Source organism: Pseudonaja textilis, chromosome 1 (genome assembly GCF_049901715.1).
Source record: "Pseudonaja textilis isolate UNSWEBS1 chromosome 1, rPseTex1.2, whole genome shotgun sequence".
NCBI classification, from domain to species: domain Eukaryota; kingdom Metazoa; phylum Chordata; class Lepidosauria; order Squamata; family Elapidae; genus Pseudonaja; species Pseudonaja textilis.
The window spans coordinates 161231111-161250668 of NC_141990.1; the positions used below are offsets into that span (position 1 = coordinate 161231111).

The 19558-nt window shown below is 40.0% G+C and overlaps 1 protein-coding gene and 1 long non-coding RNA gene across 10 annotated transcripts in view; one reads left to right on the forward strand and one right to left on the reverse strand.

Moving 5' to 3' along the window:
• SH3BP4 (SH3 domain binding protein 4) overlaps positions 1-19558 on the forward strand; it is a 45919-nt gene that overhangs the window by 14167 nt on the left and 12194 nt on the right. For 4 of the 8 annotated variants that reach the window (XM_087919570.1, XM_087919574.1, XM_087919569.1 and 1 more), the window contains one exon: positions 18658-18922. In XM_087919570.1, the coding sequence (XP_087775696.1) occupies positions 18805-18922 (118 nt within the window). In that variant the 5' untranslated portion in view covers positions 18658-18804. Of the gene's footprint in view, positions 1-16033; positions 17163-18657; positions 18923-19558 lie in introns of those variants that run through there. The other 4 variants (XM_087919571.1, XM_087919568.1, XM_087919572.1 and 1 more) reach the window with 4 other exon arrangements.
• Positions 1289-7699, reverse strand: LOC148127896 (uncharacterized). 2 transcript variants are annotated; one of them, XR_015740691.1, is made up of 3 exons: positions 7577-7699; positions 5780-5925; positions 1289-4523 (listed from the first exon to the last, which is right to left on the reverse strand). It is a non-coding gene; the product is annotated as an uncharacterized LOC148127896 (long non-coding RNA). The 2 variants fall into 2 exon arrangements; XR_015740690.1 differs by lacking the exon at positions 1289-4523 and having other exon boundaries at positions 5538-5925.

The following is a 19558-nucleotide window of genomic DNA, read 5'->3' on the forward strand; positions in this document are numbered from 1 at the left end:
CTATTAGATCGGTGTAGGCAGATGAGTGTTGTGGCCTGCCAGAGTCAGACAGTGAGGAGGTTGGGGAGGAAGTTGAGCCAGTTCTGGAGTCTGGGGAAGGTTCTGGAGTCTGGGGAAGGCTTTATGTGAGGGCTCTTCAGCAGAGGGGGGGGGGGGGGGGGGGGGGGGGGGGGGGGGGGGGGGGGGGGGGGGGGGGGGGGGGGGGGGGGGGGGGGGGGGGGGGGGGGGGGGGGGGGGGGGGGGGGGGGGGGGGGGGGGGGGGGGCGGACGGGGGGGGTGGGGTTAGATGGGGTGGGGGGGTGGGGTTGGGGGGGGGGGGGGGGGTGGGGTGTGGGGGTGAGGGGGGGGGGGGGGTTTTGTATTGTGTTTTTTTGCGGGGTGGGGGGGGGGGGGGGGGGGGGGGTGGAGGTTTGGTTTTTTTTTTTTTTGGTGAGGGGGGAGAGGAGAGGGAGGTTTTTTTTTTTTTTTTTTTTTTTATTAATAAATATTATAATAATAAAAGAGAAAAGAAATTTTGAGTTTTGTTTTTTTTTTTGTTTTTGGTGGGTGGGGTGTTTTTTTTTTTTTTGGTTTGGGAAGAAAGAATTATTTTTTTTTTTTTTTTTTTTTTTTTTTTTTTGGATTTTTATTTTTTTTTTTTTTTTGTGGGAAATTTTTTTTTAAAATAGGGAGTTATTTTTATTTTATAAAAAAAAAAAAAAATTTTGGATAATGGCCCTCAGTTTACAAGCCCATAATTTAGGAAATTTGCCACTGAGTGGGAGTTTGAGCATGTGACTACTTTACCACATCATCCACAAGCTAATGGCAAAGCTGAATCAACTATGAAGATCGCTAAGAATCTATGCAGGAAAGTTTATAGTGAAAGTAAAGACCCATGGAAAGCCATTCTACATTGGAGAAATACCCCAACTGAGGGCATGGACAGTAGTCCAGCACAAAGATTGATGTCAAGGAGACTAAACACATCCTTACCAGTGGCAGATAAGCTGCTTGAGCCCTCTGTGATACAAGGGATCACAGAAAAATTGCAGCTGAAGACATAAGTGGTCAAGGCAAGACAAATCATCCAGAGATTTTCCAGAATTGAAGATTGGGGAATAAATCTGTATGAGACCACTGCCTGGAGATCAAACAGGCCACTGGAAAATGGGTAGCTATTTACAACAAGTGACATCATGCTCCTGTCTAGAGCATATTGAGGGAACTCTATTGTTGCAGTCGTGTGGATTTGCATGTGTCAGCATTCCAAGTAACAACCCCCAGAAAAGAAGATTCTGGGCTATCATTTCCTCAAAGTTCCATTTTATTAGACATGTCATATTGGCACATCTGGGGAAACCCAAACCTGAGAGTTCCAGGTTTTCCCCCACCCAAAAGAAAATCCATCCCCTGCACCCACAAGTCCATCACCTGGTCAAATCATGTCTTCATCCCGACTGGAGACTACCCCCAGTCACTCCCCTCCAGGTGCAGGAAAAACGTCCTTGATTCCCAGAGAAAGGAATGTTGTTGTGGCTAATCTTCCACCACTTCTTTGCAATCCCCCCTCCCAATTTCCCAGGCACTAAATGTGGCAGCCTCGAAGCTCCAAAGAAAAATATAGCTTCCAAGTCTGACAGGGTGGATGAGCAGCCAATTTTTCCATATTCAGTTGACAGGCCAGATGCACCTGGTATAACCACACCACATTTACCCACTGACAATAAGGAATGCACAGTGATGATGCCTCAGACCAATGTTAATGACAGTCCTGAGCGAGCCAGCATACCTGACAGCAGTCAAACGCTGGATGCTCCAGTAAGTGGCGAGAAGAGTCCAGCGGCCTCAGTGAGGTCAGAGAACCTCTTAGTGCAAAGAGTGTCAGCCTGCACAAGAGAGTCTGTCTTCACCCATAGTGGCAGATGTCCGCAGCCACCCAATAGACTTAATCTGTAGAAAGTGTTGGTACTGGTTCTCTTCCAAACTTTTACAATGTGTGTGTTGTTAACACAAAAAGGGGAAGATGTTACAGGTATTATGTCTGCCTTGTATGCAGCTTTATTCCTCTCTAGCAATCATCTTCATTGTTTTGTGATGCATTTCCTGCCTCTCTAAGATGTACTTCTATCTGCTTCTGAGGCACTCCTGTTCCGTGTGTGTGTATTCTCAATGATGGCTTGTATAGCATTTTTTAACTGCATCTTTATTAAACTACATTAAATTACATGAAGGTTCTCTATGAAGATGCCTCCTTGGATGTCCCCCCAGGAAGCTTTTTTCAGAAAAGAAATAGTGGCAGAGCCAGACTGGTGGACTTATTGTAGAATAATATATTTTAATTTTGGTGATCCTAAAAGGTAAAGGTTCCCCCGTACATGCATGCTAGTTATTGGCTCTAGAGGTTTTGCTCATCTCCATTTCTAAGCCAAAGAGCCAGAGCTATTCGAAGATGTCGCCATGGTCATGTGGCCGGCATGACGAAATGCTGAAGGAGTGCTGTTACCTTCCCACCAAAATGGTCCCTATTGGCAGAATCTAGGACAAGTAACAGGAGCTCACTCCATTACATGGGGCTAGGGATTCGAACTGCTGAACTACTGACCTTCTGATCAACAAGCTCAGCATCTTAGCCACTGAGCCACTGCATCCCTGTTGGTGATCCTGTCCTCAAAAATGAATTGGAAATCCTGTGTGGTAGTGATGAACATATTATAGATAAGGTCTATAATTTGTTATTGAATTTGAATTTGGAAAGTGAATATGTAAAGCATTGTATGATTCAGTGGGTAAGGAACTTTGGATATACAGTAATGCTTGAACAATGGGAAAATATGTGGATGAAAGGTTTAAAATGTACACTAAATTACAATTTAAAAGAAAGTTTTTATACGATGCTGTATCATTGGTATTTAACACCAGACAAGTTATCAAGAATGTATAAAGATATTTCAAATGAATGTTGGAAATGTAAAGAATGGACTTTATCATTTATGGTGGACATGTGATAAAGCAAAAAAATATTCAGTAGGATTCATATATAATACAGAAGATTCTTAAAGTCAGTATAGATATAAAACCAGAAACTTTTGTTTTGGATTTAATGGAAAGAAACTTGGGAAAAATTATAACCTTGATGTTATGTATGTTGATGGCAACTAGATTACATTATGCACAAAAATGGAAGGACACTTTGATTCCCACAAACGATGAATGGAGTGGATGGAGTTAATAAAGATGGCTAAATTTACTACTTTGACAAAAAGAAAAAACACAATTACTTTTGTTTCTACCTGTAAACTGCTTCTGGACTTTGTTCTTGAGGTGGGAAAAAATGAAATTTGATTTGGGGTTTTACCAATTAGAGTTATTGTTATAGAAATGGCTGGTTTATGCTGTTATGTAAAAGTAAAAAGTTGAGGTTTGATGTTATTCTAGTGCACCAAAGGGTGTAGAAGTCAACACCTTTTCTTTCTTTTCCTCTTCTTTTTCACTTTTCCCTACTCTATTTTTCATATTATTTGCTTTTGTATTTTTGTATTTTATATTATGAACTAATAAAAGGGGATTCAGGGGTTCATTTTGGGGTGCTCCTGCATCACATACCCAATTTCTCTCTGCTTCCCTGCCTGAGGTGCGAAGCTAGGTTTGGTCAATGTTCTTTTGGGCGCTCCCTCAGGTGTCTTTTGCCAGATCTTTAATAATCTCCTGCTTCAATTTATTGATCCCTTCCCCGTGGTTTGGTGGTTTCTCTCTTCTCTACCAGAAAAGATCTCCACCACCTGCAATTTCTGCGATCGGAGTGCTGAGCTAGGTCATTTTTGACTTCTTTGGCTAGAATATACCACCCATGGAGGATGTGTGGGGTACCCCTGAAGATGCAGGTGTTATATGTACTTATCCTTTTTTTCCCTTTCAGTTGGTCAGAGAGTTTTTTATGTAACCATACTGTTTTTTTTCTTGATCTTGTTTTTCTTTTTCAGTGGTATTGAGATGGAGTGGGCTTTTCTAATCATATTTTTTCAGTTTCCCAAGGTTTTTGAGTTGGTTTCCCATTAAACACTTTCATCTATGGTATCCTTCCCAAATTCTCTCTGAGTTTGTTAAAATCAGCTCTTTTAATGTCTAAGACGATGGTTTGATTATGTTCTGTTGCTCATGTCTTCTTTATATTGAATACTAATATGACATGGACACTCTCTCCCCCAAAATTCCTGCAACTTCAAGCCTCTCTTTCACTTCATCTCTGCTAATAATATGGTCCAGTATAACTTTCTCTCTAGTTGCTTCTTTATCTTTAGAGTGAAAAAGTTGTCAGCTAGATTGGTCATGAACTGTTCAATCTCTCACTTGTTGCTGAGTTTGTCTCCCAGTTGATGTCTTGATATTTGAAATCCCCCATGTATTTCCTATATACATTTGCTAACTGATAAGCAAAAAGTTCATTATTTCTTCTGCTTGGTTGAGTGACCTATAGTATACACCTTTGGCAATGACGTTCTTTTTTACTTCTAGCAGGCTTTCATCCTTGCTTTTGTGCATCTCTGTGGAGAGGAAGCAATCACTTAACATATAATTCAATTCCACCTCTTTTGTTAGGTCTGTTTCTTTTGAATAATTTGTATCCTTCTATCAGTATATTCCAGTCATTAGTTTCATCCCACCAAGTGATTGTAATGGCAACTATATCATATTTAACTCTGTGTACTTCAAGTTCACCCTGTTTGTTCCCTAAACCTTGAACTTGAGTATCTAGGCATTTAAGTTATTTGCGGCTGACCCTGGGTCTGCTTCCATCTCCTACTTTGCATCTGAGTTTTTCTTCTTTCCCTTCACTCCCTACCTCTTGTTTGATTGGTTGTCTAGTGGGTTTTGCTTGGAATTAGGTCTTAAAGGTCGTAAAGTTTTGTCCTCCTTCCCCACCTTTTAGTTTAAAGCCCTTCTGATAATGGGAGTCAGTCATTGTCTGCATCTCAAAGTGCAAATGGTTCCTGTATTTTGCAATTTTTCTGGACAAGCAGACAAACCTCCAAGTGGACTCAATGACTCTCTAAAAGAATGCAAATAACCAGCTGTCTGCAAGGAATATACTTCCATTTCCCACTATCCAGTCAGAGCTAAACAAGCTTCTTGGATGAGAAGTGAAACATCTTCAAAAAAATACAAGAAAGTCCAGTTGCCTCTTGAAAAAGCACTTCCAGCCTGGATGACTGAGAATCTCCATAGACATTTAGCTATGCACTTTGGGATGAACACCCTTTGAATGGTGTGGGAATAGGAATGGATTTCCAGAAAATTGCTGAGTACAGGAACTATTTGTGCTTCAGTTTGAGATGCAGACAACACAGACTCATCCCCAATAATATAATCTAGGAATCCAAGGTTCTGTGGATGACATCAATTCATACCTTCCTCATTGGATGTTGGCCTTTTATTGAAAGAATAGATAAATAGAAGACAGTACTTGTGCTCTTAACTTCTTAACTTTCTTCCCTAGCTGCTCATAATCTTTTGTTATAGTTTTCAGGTTCATTGTCGTGTATAGAAGAAGAAAAGAGTAGTAATCTGTGGGGTTTATTATTTTAGTAAGGTTCTCAGTCACATCTTTGATTTTTCTCCAGGGACATAACGTATCTCCCTAGATTGAATGTTGAGTCTGTAGACTACAGATTCTGTTCCCCAGGAATTGAATCTCCTATCATTAATACCTATCTTTTTTCCCTAGGGAAATCAGAGATATTTTTCTTCCTATCACAGGAATGTCAGGTGGTGCCTCTTTTCTATAAACACTTGATGATACCTCTTTTGATGTCTGCATACTTTCTTCCAGGGCGAGGCTATGAAAACAATTGTTCAGCTCCAGAGTGACTTCATTGGAGTGGGCTGGTATAGATAACAGGGGCATTGCTCTTGGTTGTTGTTTTCCTCTAGGTTTCCATCAGTCTTCTTTAGGTCCATATATAGGGTAAAAAAATAAATATATAAAACCCCAAAATAAACAACTGTTCCTTTATTATTGTTATTAAATCAATGGTAGTTCCTTTCACTGATCTCTCCAGATATCACCAAGTCTAAAATATTGTTTCAAAATCTAAAATGTATGCTACTTCAAAGTCATTGTATATAGTAATCCTTTGTGTTCAAAGAACACATGCTATTGTGCAGTTCCACCTGTGGACATGGAGTGGTCTGCTTGTGTAGTTGACCTCGAAGTCTCTTTCAAGACTCCAGGTCATTATAGAGTAACCGGCAAAACATGTCAGTCATCCATTCTGATAAGATCCCACTCATCTCTGGGCTCTGCTAATCAGGGACTGTGTCAGGCTCCATAGATTTCTATAGGGATGCTGTCATTCTGGTGGGAGGAGGGAGGCTTGGGGGGGAATCTCTGTATGGAGTTTCTATTTCCTGCTTTGCTTTGCTTTGTTGTAACTTTAAGGGCCCTGGGAGTGGGAAAGGAATGTGCTTCAAGCCAGGTGCCTTATCTCGTCTCAGGAGAAGAGCAGCAGTGTTGCCTTGGAGACCAGCAATTATCACTCCTCAGCCTGAGTTTCTCATAGTATCTTTGCACCTCAAGATTGGCTTGACGATGTAATAGAGGAGCTCTGTCGGGGGCTCTGTCTGTTTGGGAAGAGTTCTGTCTGCACTGGTTTAATTTACTGTTTTGAGTGTGAAATTTAGTTCCTGTGTACATCTCTTGCTATCACAATCTTCCAATAAAGGTTTCCTTTTGAAATGACTTTTGTTTCTGCTTTCTTGAGAGGATTGGCAAGGCAGGACCTTACTGATGTTTCCATCTGTTCTCTTCTTTAGGTTCATATAAAAAAAAAACAGATCAGGAAACTACAGACCAATCACTTGAACATCATTACCTGGGAAGATACTGGAAGATAATCAAAAAATAAACCTTCAAACACCTAGAAATGAGTAAAGTAATAAGTAGGAGTCAGCACTGGTTTGTTAAAAATAGATCATGCCAAACCAATCTTATTTCAAAGACCCCAGTATTTGTTCCAGATATCTTTTAATGAACAGATTAGATACCTCAGGTTGAATATCCTTACCTTCTATCTTCAGCAATGGCAATCCAAAGATTAATTCATAAGCCGATAGTCCTTACATCAGTTCTAATCCTTAATAGAGCTAAGAGCAATACTTAATTAGCTCTTGTTCCATCCAAATTTTTCCAAATGCGTGTATTACTCCAGAACAGTATTTAGAATATATATATACTTACTGCTTAGCTGTTATCTTTACAATGCTTGCTTTAAGCCCACAATTTACAGGTTTGAGCTGACCAATCTGAAGGTAATTTCCCACTTTCCTGTACCCAGATCCCTCCTATAATCCATTATGACTCTTTCCTTCCCTCCTACTAGACGATCCATCTATATACACATATATCCCGTTCCCCAGGAAACACATCTTCCCTTGCTTTTGGTTTGTAGGTCCATTTTGGAGCTACAGTCATGTTCAACTTCTGCTTTTCACCACCTAGACCCCTTATCAGATGCCATGTTGAGGGAAAAATGTAACACAGTAAACTTATTGTGAATGACACATTTAGATTTAAATGTGGTAAAGCACATAGGCTTACCAATCAGCATTGAGCCAACAATTCTGGAATACTTTGTGTCCGGAAGATGATCACTCCGGGGGCAACACATCAAAGAAGCAACAGGATAGCTGAGAAGCCTCCCCTTCCCATTGTTCCATCAAACTTGGCAGCGTAAAAATAATTTATACAAAACTTTTTCTTTCAGAGAACAGCCCTCAGAGCATAAAACAGGAAGAAAATTGCCGTAACGCTTTCCTGAAAAAAAAAAAACCCTGAGATTTCTCCCCAATGTAACTTATGCTGGGGAGACAATTGCCTAGGTGCTGCCAGCAATTTTCTTTGACAACATATCCAGAAGTGGCTTGCCAAAGCCTCCCTTCTAGAGCTAAGGAGAAAAAATCACCAGCTCAAAATCACTCAGCAAAGCCCTTATGGCAAAAACAGGATTGTAACTCACAGTTCTCCAGTTTTATAGCCTGTGCCCATAGCCACTGGACCAAATTGGTTCTCTATAAAGGTTTTCCTTCCCCTCCTTGGCTCCAAGGAAAAGGAAAACAACTTGAGCACATGCATTAAGCAGGAACTAATCATCACTTTTGCAGTAGCAAGGAGTCCCCAAAATACCTATTTTATCAGGTGTTAAATAAAGCTTCATAGGATTGTTCTTTTGACTAGAATGCCCTCAAATGTATTATTGAGGACAAATCCAGACTAAAATGCACTGGAAAATCACTGAAATTTGATAAACACACATACAAAATAGAATATTCAATTCAATCTTTATTGATTAGCCCTTGGGACATATCAAAATGCAGAATTCCAGAAACAAATTATTACTAAAATTTGACAAAAGCAGTTTAAAATAGAATTGGATAAAATACAATTTTAAAGGAAATTGGAATAAATACAATTTAAAATGAAATTGGAATAAAATACAGTATAAAATGGAATTGGGGGATTGTCTTTAGAGATAGAGCAGACTCCCTCCCAGTCGTTTCCAGGCTGGTTTCAAGGCCATTGTGCCCTGAGGATGAACTATTATCTGCCTAGCACCTCAGCATTCTCAAAACAACCTTTCTGCCAGTGGACTGATTAAGGGGTTGGACTTGGGGAAATGAAAGAATTGCTTTGTGCTTTGTGCAGTATTTTTCAGATTCCACCTTTCTTTCCTGCAATCACTTTCTGTCAATAAAAGTTCTTTTGATTCAGCCTAATGGATTCAAGAGTTTTACTTTCCTGCAGGGACAAGCTGGGGCAGGCCCTTACACTATCCATTTCAAACAAATGGTTGTCCAATTTGTTTAGACATTGGAACACTGTTACTACTTTCTCCTTTTTATTATGCTAAACATACCCAATTCCTGTTCTTTAAAAAGACAAATATGCATATAGAAACTGCCTTCTCTTTTTAAAGAAATGTTAGGGAAAAGTAGATATCAGATCTCAAAAGGCCAAAGTTATAACTAAGCAGGAAAAAAAATGGTTAAAGGGAACAAAAAAACTGCATCACTGCCGCCCCACTTTTTTTTTCATGTCTTTCTTTTCCATGGCAGAAATTCTTGCGTTAAAAAAACAGAAGTAACAAACTAATTTTTTTTAAAAAGATTACTCAGAAATTTACCCCTCTTCTCGACTCACTTTACTTTTAATAAAATAGCAATAACACTTACACTTACATACCACTTCACAGTGCTTTACAGCCTCTCTAAGTGGTTTATAGAGTAAGCATATTGCCCCCAACAATCTGGGTCCTCCTTTTAGTGACCTCAGAAGGATGGAAGGCTGAGCCAACCTTGAGCCAGTGGGAATTGAACTGTCGAACTATTAGCAGGCACTCAGCAGAAGTAGCCTGCAGTACTGCATTCTGACCACTGCGCCACCATGACAAAATACTGTAGTTATCTCTCATTCTCTTTTTCTTTTCAGTAAATCACTTGCATTTTGCCATTAATTCTCCCACATCTTCAAAGACATTTTTGTTCCATGGGATTTTCTCCTTTTTTCCCACTTCATTGTAAACACTTATTTGCCCTTTTCACTTACTTCACAATAAAAAAATCTGCAAATTACTGTTTCTTTGTAAGAAAGGGAATCAAGTAACTAGTTCCTTTCATAGTCTGGGGTGGTGGATCAATCACCTAGAATACTGCATCCAGTTTTGGTCACCACACTATTAAAAAGATGTTGAGACTCTACAAAGAGTGCAGAGAAAAGCAACCAGGTTGATTAGGGGACTGAAGACTAAAACATACGATGAACGGTTGCAGGAACTGGACATTGCTAGTCTAGTGAAGAGAATGACCAGGGCAGACATGATAGCAAGTGTTCCAATATTTGAGGGATTGCCACAGAGAGGAGGGGGGTCAAGCTATTTTCCAAAGCACCTGAAGGTCAGACAATGAATAATTCAATCTGAACAAGGAGAGATTTAACCTGGAAATAAGGAGAAATTTTCTGACAGTGAGAACAATCAACCAATGGAACAGCTTGCCTTCAGAAGTTGCGGGAGCTTCATCATTAAAAGCTTTCAAGAAGACATTGGACTGCAATCTGTCAGAAATGGTGTAGGGTCTCCTGCGTAGGTGGGGGTTTTTTTGCACTAGAATGACCCATAAGGTACCTTCCAACTCTGTTAATCTTTTAAAAAGGTATTCATACTGTTTAACATTAGCACACTCACACATTTGTCCTTCAGCAGCCCTTCCAACATGGGCTTTAAACTCATTCTTCTTAGCAATATAATGTTCTACTATTTCTTCACCAGGGTTCTGCAAAGTCACCTTTAGAGATTATAGGTGTGGTCTTACTAAGGCTTTATAGAGTGGCATTAGTACCTCACTTGATCTTTTTTTTATAAAGATTTTTATTTTTAAGACAAACATATACAAACAAAACATAAAAACATAAAACCATCTTCCATTTTATATACATACAGTGTGTCAGTTGGTTACAAATCTTTTGTGCTATCCTTTTGTAGTCATTACTCACAGTTTATATAATTTTTCACATTGTCAAAGTAACATGCTTATATATTTATCAATTATTAATCATCCATGACTAAACTATTTATTCCATCATTTTATACGAGATATTCCAAATTTTATTTTAAAATTTATATTGTACTTTCATCCAGTGGTTATATATGTCTATATTATATTTTATATCAATCTATTGAACTTCTGTTACAAAGTTATCTAATCTATTACATCATCATGTCTTTTTGTCCAACCATTGATAAAACAAATCCCATATCATATAAAATTGCTTGTCTTCTTGCTCTCTAATTTCAAATGTCAATTTACTCATTTCAGCACAGTCCATAATTTTCTTAATAACTTCCTCCTGCATAGGTATTTTTTTCATTTTTCCAATTCTTAGCAAATACAATTCTAGCTGCTGTTAAAACATTTACAATCAAATATTTCAGCTCTTTATTGTATATTTCCGGTATAATTCCCAATAAAAAGATCTCTGGTTTAAAGTCTATATGTTGTTTTATCATTTTTTTCCAACCATGTGTGGATTTTAGTCCAATATCATTTTGCATCTGAGCATGTCCACCACATATGGTAATATGAACCAGGTATCTGATGACATTTCCAACATTTATCCTATTTGTTCTTAAACATTCTCGCAATTCTCGTCGGGGGTAAGTGCCACCTGTAGTACCTCACTTGATCTTGATCATATCCCTCTGCTAATGCAACTTAGGATTGCATTAGCTTTTTTGGCTGCTGCTGCACACTGCTGGCTCATATTTAGCTGGTTGTCCACTAAGACTCAAAGATCCCTCTCATAGTTACTACTATTAAGCCTGGTTTCACCCCGTCTATACGTGTACTTTGGGTTTTTCTTACCTAAGTGTAAGACTTTACTTTTCTTGACTATGAATTTCAATTTGTTAGATAGGGCCCACTGTTTGAGTCTGTCAAGATCCATCTGGATCTTGAGCCTATCATTTAGGGCAGAGCTGACAGATTCCCAGCCCAAGGACCGAATACGTCACGTACTGGCCATGCCCATGCCTGGCTTAGTGAAAGAGAAAAAAGTCCTGATACATCACATGACACCGCCGTGATGACATGAGTTTGACACCCTTGTTCTAGGGTGTTGGCTATTCCTGCCAGTTTTGTATCATCTGAAAATTTGGTAAGTTCCCCTTCTATTCCCTCCCCAAGATTTTCAAGTGTACTGGGCCTAAACAGAACCTTGTGGTATCCCACTGCTTATTTCTGTCCATGTAGACATAGTACCATTAAGGACTACTCATTGAGTACGGTTTGTCAGCCAGTTACAAATCCATTGCGTGGTGATGTTATCTATCCCAATTTTTTCTAGCTTACCAAGAAGTAGACTGTGGTCTGCTTTGTTGAATGTAGTGGTCACTATGTTGAAGAATGAAATAAGATTGGTTTGGCATGGTCTGTTTTTAACAAACCTGTCTTCCTAGTTATTACTTTACTCATTTCTAGATGTTCACAGATTAGTTTTTTAATTATCTTTTTCCAGTATCTTCCTAGGTATTGATGTTAGGCTGATTGGTCTGTAGTTTGCAGGGTCTATTCCCCCCACCCCCACTTTTTGAAGATGGGAATCACATTAGCTCTTTTCTAGTCCTTGGTAGTTCCAGGATTTTTGAAAGATGTTATACAATGGTTCTGAAATGACATCTGCCAACCCCTTTAGAACTCTAGGGTGTAATCTGTCAAGTCGCGGTGATTTATTTTCATCAAGACCAGACAGATGTTCTGTTATCATTTTTTTGCTTATTTTAACTTTTATTTCTAGTCTGTCTTTTACAGGTGTGCTTTTAGTAGGTTGGGCTATAGTTTCTTTTTGTGTGAAGACCGATGCAAAGAATGAGTTAAGCAGCTCTGCTTTGTCTCTGTTTCCTGTTACTTCTTTGCTGTCTTCTCTCTTTCGTGAACAGACTATTTCCTTGATTTTTTTTCTCGTTCTTTATATGTTGGAAGAAACTTTTTAAAATTATCTTTGACTTTTGTTGCAAGTCTTTGTTCATTCTGAGCCTTTGCTTTCCTGAGTTTGTCTTTGCAGATTCTGTCTGTCTGCTGATATTCTGCCTTAGTTATATGTCCCTCTTTCCATTTTTTGTACTCTTTGTCTTTCAATATGTCAGAGAGATCTTTGTACAGTCATGTTGGTTTCTTCTTGGATTTCTTTTTAAGAAATTCGTGTGTACCCCTCCTCTGTTGCCCTCTACGGCCCATATAAAAGAATCCACTTTCTCCTCAGCTTCTTGACTCAATTTCATAATATTTACAATGAATCCTTCTTCCGTCCCAGCGATCATTAACCCCAGTACAGCAATCAAATCCCTCCCTGCCAAATTACAGCTCTTGACTAACATGAAATTGCACCAAACTCCAAGTCCTTTTGCTACAGACTGGACCATAGTGGATTTAAATATTGGTGCTTCTACTACCTGTCTCCCAATTCCCTCAGCCTTAATCTTCCCTTCCCCAATTTGCATTTCTGGAGGTATATTGTTCAGGGTAGCTCCGGAATTCACCAGGAATACTATTTCTTCCTCCAGTGGTCCAACTTTGTTTTATCCAGGGGTTCTTGAAAAATTGGACAAGTGCATCTCCTGACAACCCTAATCCTCAAAATTGATCAAATTAGCTGGTTGTTCCTCCTCCTTTCTTAGGCATTCATTTTTCTAATGCCCTTTTCTTTACAGATGGCAGATTGATCCCATCCTAACCATGGAGTGACAGGCTCCCTTCCCTAGTGGCTGGTATCCCTGGGTTCCAAATGGCCAAGCCCTTCCTTGGCCTATCCTGTATTGTCTTGGTTCCTGAGATATTTGTGATATGTTGCCTCTCCCTCATTGGCTAGTCTGAACCAATTGAGACATCATTTTGTCTTATTGCTTGGAGTATTCTTTTTGGGCCTCTGAGGAGATCCTCTGTAGTTTTGGTCTCCCATCCATCCAATTTCTGCAGCACAATGTCCTCCCATGCTTTCCCCACAAATTGATACTTCAAAATCATCTGGCACCCTGGATTGTCAAGGTCCATTTGTTCATCTTTTTGTAGTTGATTCTTTTACCTGTCTAATCATTCAGTTGGCATTTCTTCCTTCCCTTGTTCTAAAGCCAAAGCCTCCTGGATATTCAGACTTTGGGGCACTGCTATTTTAACATTCTCCATAGTCTGCCATAGCCTTCCTGTCCTTACCATCCCACTTAAGGTCTACATCTGGGACTTCTACTGTTTCATCCCTTTGGGGAAACCTCTTCTTAACACTATGTTCTGGCAGCCTGTCTAATCATGCCATTATCCTCTGGTGTAGACAACTTGTTAAAAATATGTTGCTTTTCTCTCCGTGAATATTCCATTGGTCCTAAAAACATTTCCAGTTGCTTTCCCATTTCAATAGGATCTTCTATTAATTTAGGCAATTCTTTCTTAAATTGCCTGATTTCAAAGGGTGGCTTCAACATATCCCATACTGTCCTCTTTTCTGTTGTCTTGTGGCTATAGGGAAAAGGCCATGCTCTTTTTCATCTCCTCCTCTAAATCCTAGTTATTTTTGACTAATTCTTTGGCTTCCCTTGGTAGGTTCTCTGGCACAGATGGCTCAATTTGGGACCCTTTAGGTACAGTGTCATCTTCCTCCTGTTTTGGGTCAGGATATGGAGGAAGATTATCCAAGGATTCCTATTTGGATACCTACATCAGATTACCTTGTGGTCCCAGCCAAGCAACTGCATAATGTGATTCCTCTGTTCCTGCCTTGTCTCTTTTATATAAATGTTCAAGTCTTGTATTATAGCCAAATCATTGGTACCGAAGGGAGGCCATATAAAGTCTCTGAATTTATATTTAAGTCAAATATATATATGTAATGTATCATTCTTCCTCTGTCCAAATGCTTTTTAAGGCATTGACTTCCAATACTTCAACATTCTCCCTAACAGAGTCCATTCCGGAATGGGAATACCTTTCTCTTTTCCTTATTGGACGGCATACTGGCCAGGGAGGCATCTCCAACTCTTATTGCCCATTGATACCCCTCTAGTATTTTACCTGTTGGGCGGACTCTAAGTCCTCCTTGAGCCGGCCAACTTTTCCTTGTGTTGTCATTGGGTCTTGATCAAAATTCAAACTGTTGGCAACTGGCATGTATTTATGATAGTTGCAATGTCCTGGGGTCATGTGATCACCTTTTGCGATCCTGACAAGCAAATGAAGAACCAGATTAACTTAACCATGTTACTAACTTAACAAATGCAGTGATTTACTTAAATATGGAAAGAAAGATCATAAATGGGGCAATATTCACTTAACAACTATCTTGCTTAGCAATTCCATTGCTAAAGGGTCAATTGTGACTGAAAATCAAGGACTATCTGTACTTCAATGTCTTGAATATATTTTAAGGAAATATTAAGCTAGTTCATATTTTGGCAATATGGCAATATAACTTTGGAGGACATAGGAAATGTCTGAGAAGGCGTGTCGATGAATACAGGTTGTTCCTGAATTACAGTTCACTTGGTGACTATTCAGTATTACCATGACACTGTCAAAAGGACTTACGACTGTTGGAAGAAATATCCATCTGGTTCAATTCCAAGCGGGCAGGAAGACACTGAAAACATGGAGGCTGATTGGAAAGATGGTTTATTGATGAACGGGACCACATGGGTTTGAGATCCTGGGCAACTGACCACATGGCGTAGAGAGCGAGGTTATTTATATCCACTCTTGGGCCTTGCCCTTGAGCTTCCTGTTCCGGTGCAAGAATATGTATTCTATTGGCTGCTGTCAGACTCCCATGGGGCTATGCAGGGGTCATTGCTGAGGTTGTCTGTTTGAAGCTTGCTGGGTGATGCAATGTCCCCAGGTGATTTTACAATGCAGTTGAAGATAATGCTGATAGATAATCCTATTATGTCCCTGGAGGGTCATGGCTTAATCCTATCACCATGGAGCTGAAGGTCTTTTGTTTTATAGATAAGCTGCCCCAGTCCTTCTCAATGGGCACCAAATATCTGCTGAAGCTCTGAGTTTTTGGCTCCCTTAAAATTTCTATTTCTCTTTTAGGGGAAATATAATATTCTGCCTTTTTAATATTTCCTAAAGTATTTCATTCTTCTAAGAGGGGTGGGTGCTAACTTTCTACACAACCTAGTCCCAAAGTTATGACTGTTGCAGCACTCTGATAGTCATTTCTTTTTACGACCAATTTCAGAGACGCCACAGCAATACCTCTGTACTTCTCCCACCCATCATTTCCCCCTCCTCTATCCCACCCCATCGGTTCCTCACAGATACTGGGTCTGCTTTGGCAACCTACTGGCTTCCATATGCTCCCCTCGGCTTCTCCCCCTCCACCCTGACCACCAATGGCTCACTTACCTTTCCACAGGCTGGATTAGGAAAGGAGAAGGCTGCTCCATTGCTGAGCCACATGTCAGTTTCAAAAGCGGCCAGCTTTGGGCAAAATCTTCCTGAGGCAATGCAGCAAGTTTGCCTTATTTCCAAGGCTTTCACAGTTAAACGTTGGCAAAAAAAGCAGTCCTGCTTGTAAACGGAAGTCTTCCTAAGGCAAACAAAGCAAGTCTGCCTTATTTCAAAGGCTTTTGCAGCTAAACTTTGGCCAAAAAAAACCCCAACAGACCTTGTGGAACAGAGGAGCCTGCAGTTTCCTCTTGTAAGCTGAAACTCTTCTTTTCCCCCCAGTATTAACATAACAGTGACAACTACCTTTAAGGGAGCCAGCAAGTTTGCCTTACCATGCAAAGAATTAGCATACATTGTAACATGAAGCCTTCTTTCTTTTTCTTTGTTTTTGATCACTGCAGGAGAAACTGCGCACTTTAGACTTTGTGCCCTTTATTGTTGGGATGGAGGAGGGGAAAGAGACTGCTATGTCAATGCTGGTGGTGGGGGGGAAGAATTTTAGTTTACAAGAGGGAACTGGCTGCTCCCCACTGCTGAAGTTTAGCTGCGAAAGCCTTGGAAATAAGGCAGACTTGATAAGCTTGCCTTAGGAAGATTTCCGTTTACAAGCAGGACTTCTTTTTTTGCCAAAGTTTAGCTACAAAAGCCTTGGAAATAAGGCAAACTTGCTGCATTGCCTCAGGAAGATTTTGCCCAAAGCTGGCCGCTTTTGAAACTGACATGTGGCTCAGCAATGGAGCAGCCTTCTCCTTTCGTAATCCAGCCTGTGGAAAGGTAAGTGAGCCATCGGTGGTCAGGGTGGAGGGGGAGAAGCCGAGGGGAGCATATGGAAGCCAGTAGGTTGCCAAAGCAGACCCAGTATCTGTGAGGAACCGGTGGGGCGGGATAGAGGAGGGGGAAATGATGGGTGGGAGAAGTACAGAGGTATTGCTGTGGCGTCTCTGAAATTGGTCGTAAAGAGAAATGACTATCAGAGTGCTGCAACAGTCATAACTTTGGGACTAGGTTGTGTAGAAAGTTAGCACCCACCCCTCCTAGAAGAATGAAATACTTTAGGAAATATTAAAAAGGCAGAATTGTCTTAGGAAGATTTCACAGTGTCTCAGAAAAAGCCAGCCTCTTCTGGAACTCTGCCATGTAGTTCAACAATGGAGTAACCTTTTTGTAACCCAGTCCCTGGAGAGCTTGGAAAAGTAAGTGAGCCATCGGTGGTGTGGGTGGGTGTGGCTTCAGAGGCTGGAGGCAGAGGCAAGCACTCCTGAGACACCCCATATACGGTCCTAATGACCAGCACATTCATTTTACGAATGCATGGGGAGGGGGGAGGAGAAGGCATGGGAGCTCATTCATTCAACATGTTCCAATTAACAAACCCTCAGGTTAAAAATGTAATTGGCAGGCTCCCTTACATTATTAACCAACTCGAGGGTTAGCTGTAGCTACCAAATCACCAAGTACCAGGCAAGTCCAGCCAATGATTAGCTTAAATTCATTCTAAGAAATTAGCTTGAGAAAACATCGCAAATGGGCCCTCCCTAATTATTGTTATTGTAGCTATTCTAATAAAGCTAGCTTTAAATCGATATGATATAGTTGCTTAGTCTGGTCTACATTGTAGGGTTGATTATTTTTGTTACTGTGACTTATATCAAGTTTGCATTTTTCCTTTTTTCATGAAGATGGGATAAGCTAAACTACCAATTCACTTAAGAGTAGCAATTTCTGACTAGCAACCTGAATCTAGATCTATGTGATCAAAAACTGAAGTCTGAACATTACATTCGCATGACTGTATATCTACCCAAAGTTTCCATAAGTGCTGTGAATTTATTATATGAAAGGGTTGTTTGTTTGTTTTGATGAATGAAATCTGTTCTGGGCTTATCATGTATCATCTGTGATAGTTTTTAAGGTTGACAAATCTTGCCTGTTAATTAATTTCGCATAATTCATAGATTTGCTAGTTTATAAAGAAAACATGACCCACCTAGTTAGTCAAGGGCTTCCAGGAGATGGCATGTGATTGTTGGGTTCAAGTTGTAGTTATTACAGGTGGCTAGCCTTGGATCCAAAACAGTATTCGGGAGCAAGTAATAGCTGTGGCGGGGGTGGGGTCCAGAATGGTCTAGAAATGCAGTGGCGCCTGCAGTATTGGGCACCCCTCATTTTGCCTATATTACACATCTGGTACGTGATCTGCATTGGCTCCCAGTATTTTTTATCAGGTATAATTTAAAGTACTGGCTATTATAATTAAAGGCAATATATGATACTGGGCCAGGTTATTTGTAGGATTGCCTCTCCCTGAAGGTACCTGTTCCACCAGATCAGATAAAGCGGGCACACACTAGATTCCTTTCCTTAAATGTATCTATCTACAGAAAATAGACTTTTATGCCCTTCCCCGAGACATCAGGCACCCCTCATTTTGCCAACCATTTAGCCTTGTGGAAAACCATAAATAGCTGATTCTTTCCCCTGAAACACTGGGATAGGATCAGTCTGGAACCTGAACTTGATTATATTGGTTGCATTGGAGAGGTGCTCCTTTTTTCGTTTTGTTGTTCTTGGGCTTATTGCTGTGGCCTCCTAGAGTTATATCTTTTAAGATGGGCAGGCATATAAGCCAAATAAATAAGATTTCTGTAATGTAGTTATATAGCTTCTCATGTTTGTTTTTCTCTTCAGGTATATATTGTGGAAGAAGCTATTGAATGACATTGGTAATTGCAACCATTGAAAATAAATGGCACAGAATTTGTCACATCTCTTCTAGAGAAGATGACCCATTAGATTTTCTGATTTCTTAAGAAACAGCACAACTGCCATCTTAAAATGGCAGCCCAGAGGATTCGTGCTGCTAATGCCAGTTGCCTCTCACGATGCAAATCTGAGGGGATGCTGATAGACCTGAATGAAGAATTCTCAGAAACCAGTTTCAATTCTGTCAAAGGTGAGTTTTTTTTTTTTTTGTTAAAAATAGATCCTATCACATTCAATCAGAATGAAAATGCTGGGAAGATTATTACATACATATTGCAGATTCTACAAATTGTAGTATAAGCTGTTTACTATCATTTAGAAACCAAATTATAGCTTTGGCACTATAATCTGCCCAATTTGGGGCTTGTGCTCAAGTGATTATTCCTACCCTTTAGAAGATGAATCCTCGGGGCATGTTAATTGTGAATAAGAAGGAAAAATATGTACCTCTTAGTAATTAAAAAGGTGTTAGATGCTAGCCCAACCACTTCGGTTCGGGAGCTTTCTCAACTAAATAAAGACAAACTAAAGTCTGTCTCCGTATTCAATAAATTAGAACAAAAGTTATTTTGTTCTGAATCATTAATTACATGGGGTGGCGGGGGTGGGGTGGGGAGAGGCTTGCCAGATGATTAAGAAAGGTCTCTTTATTTGGCAGCTTTTTCATTTCTTACTCATAGGCCCTGCGTTGTTTCCTTGCAATGGATTCTGTCTTCCCTTTGGTTTATTTGACCTCCCTAGATTGGGATAGGCTGCCTTTTCCCACGAACTCCCTTTCTCTATCTCTCCCCTTTTCATTCCCTTTTGCTGATCTCCCTGTATTGCT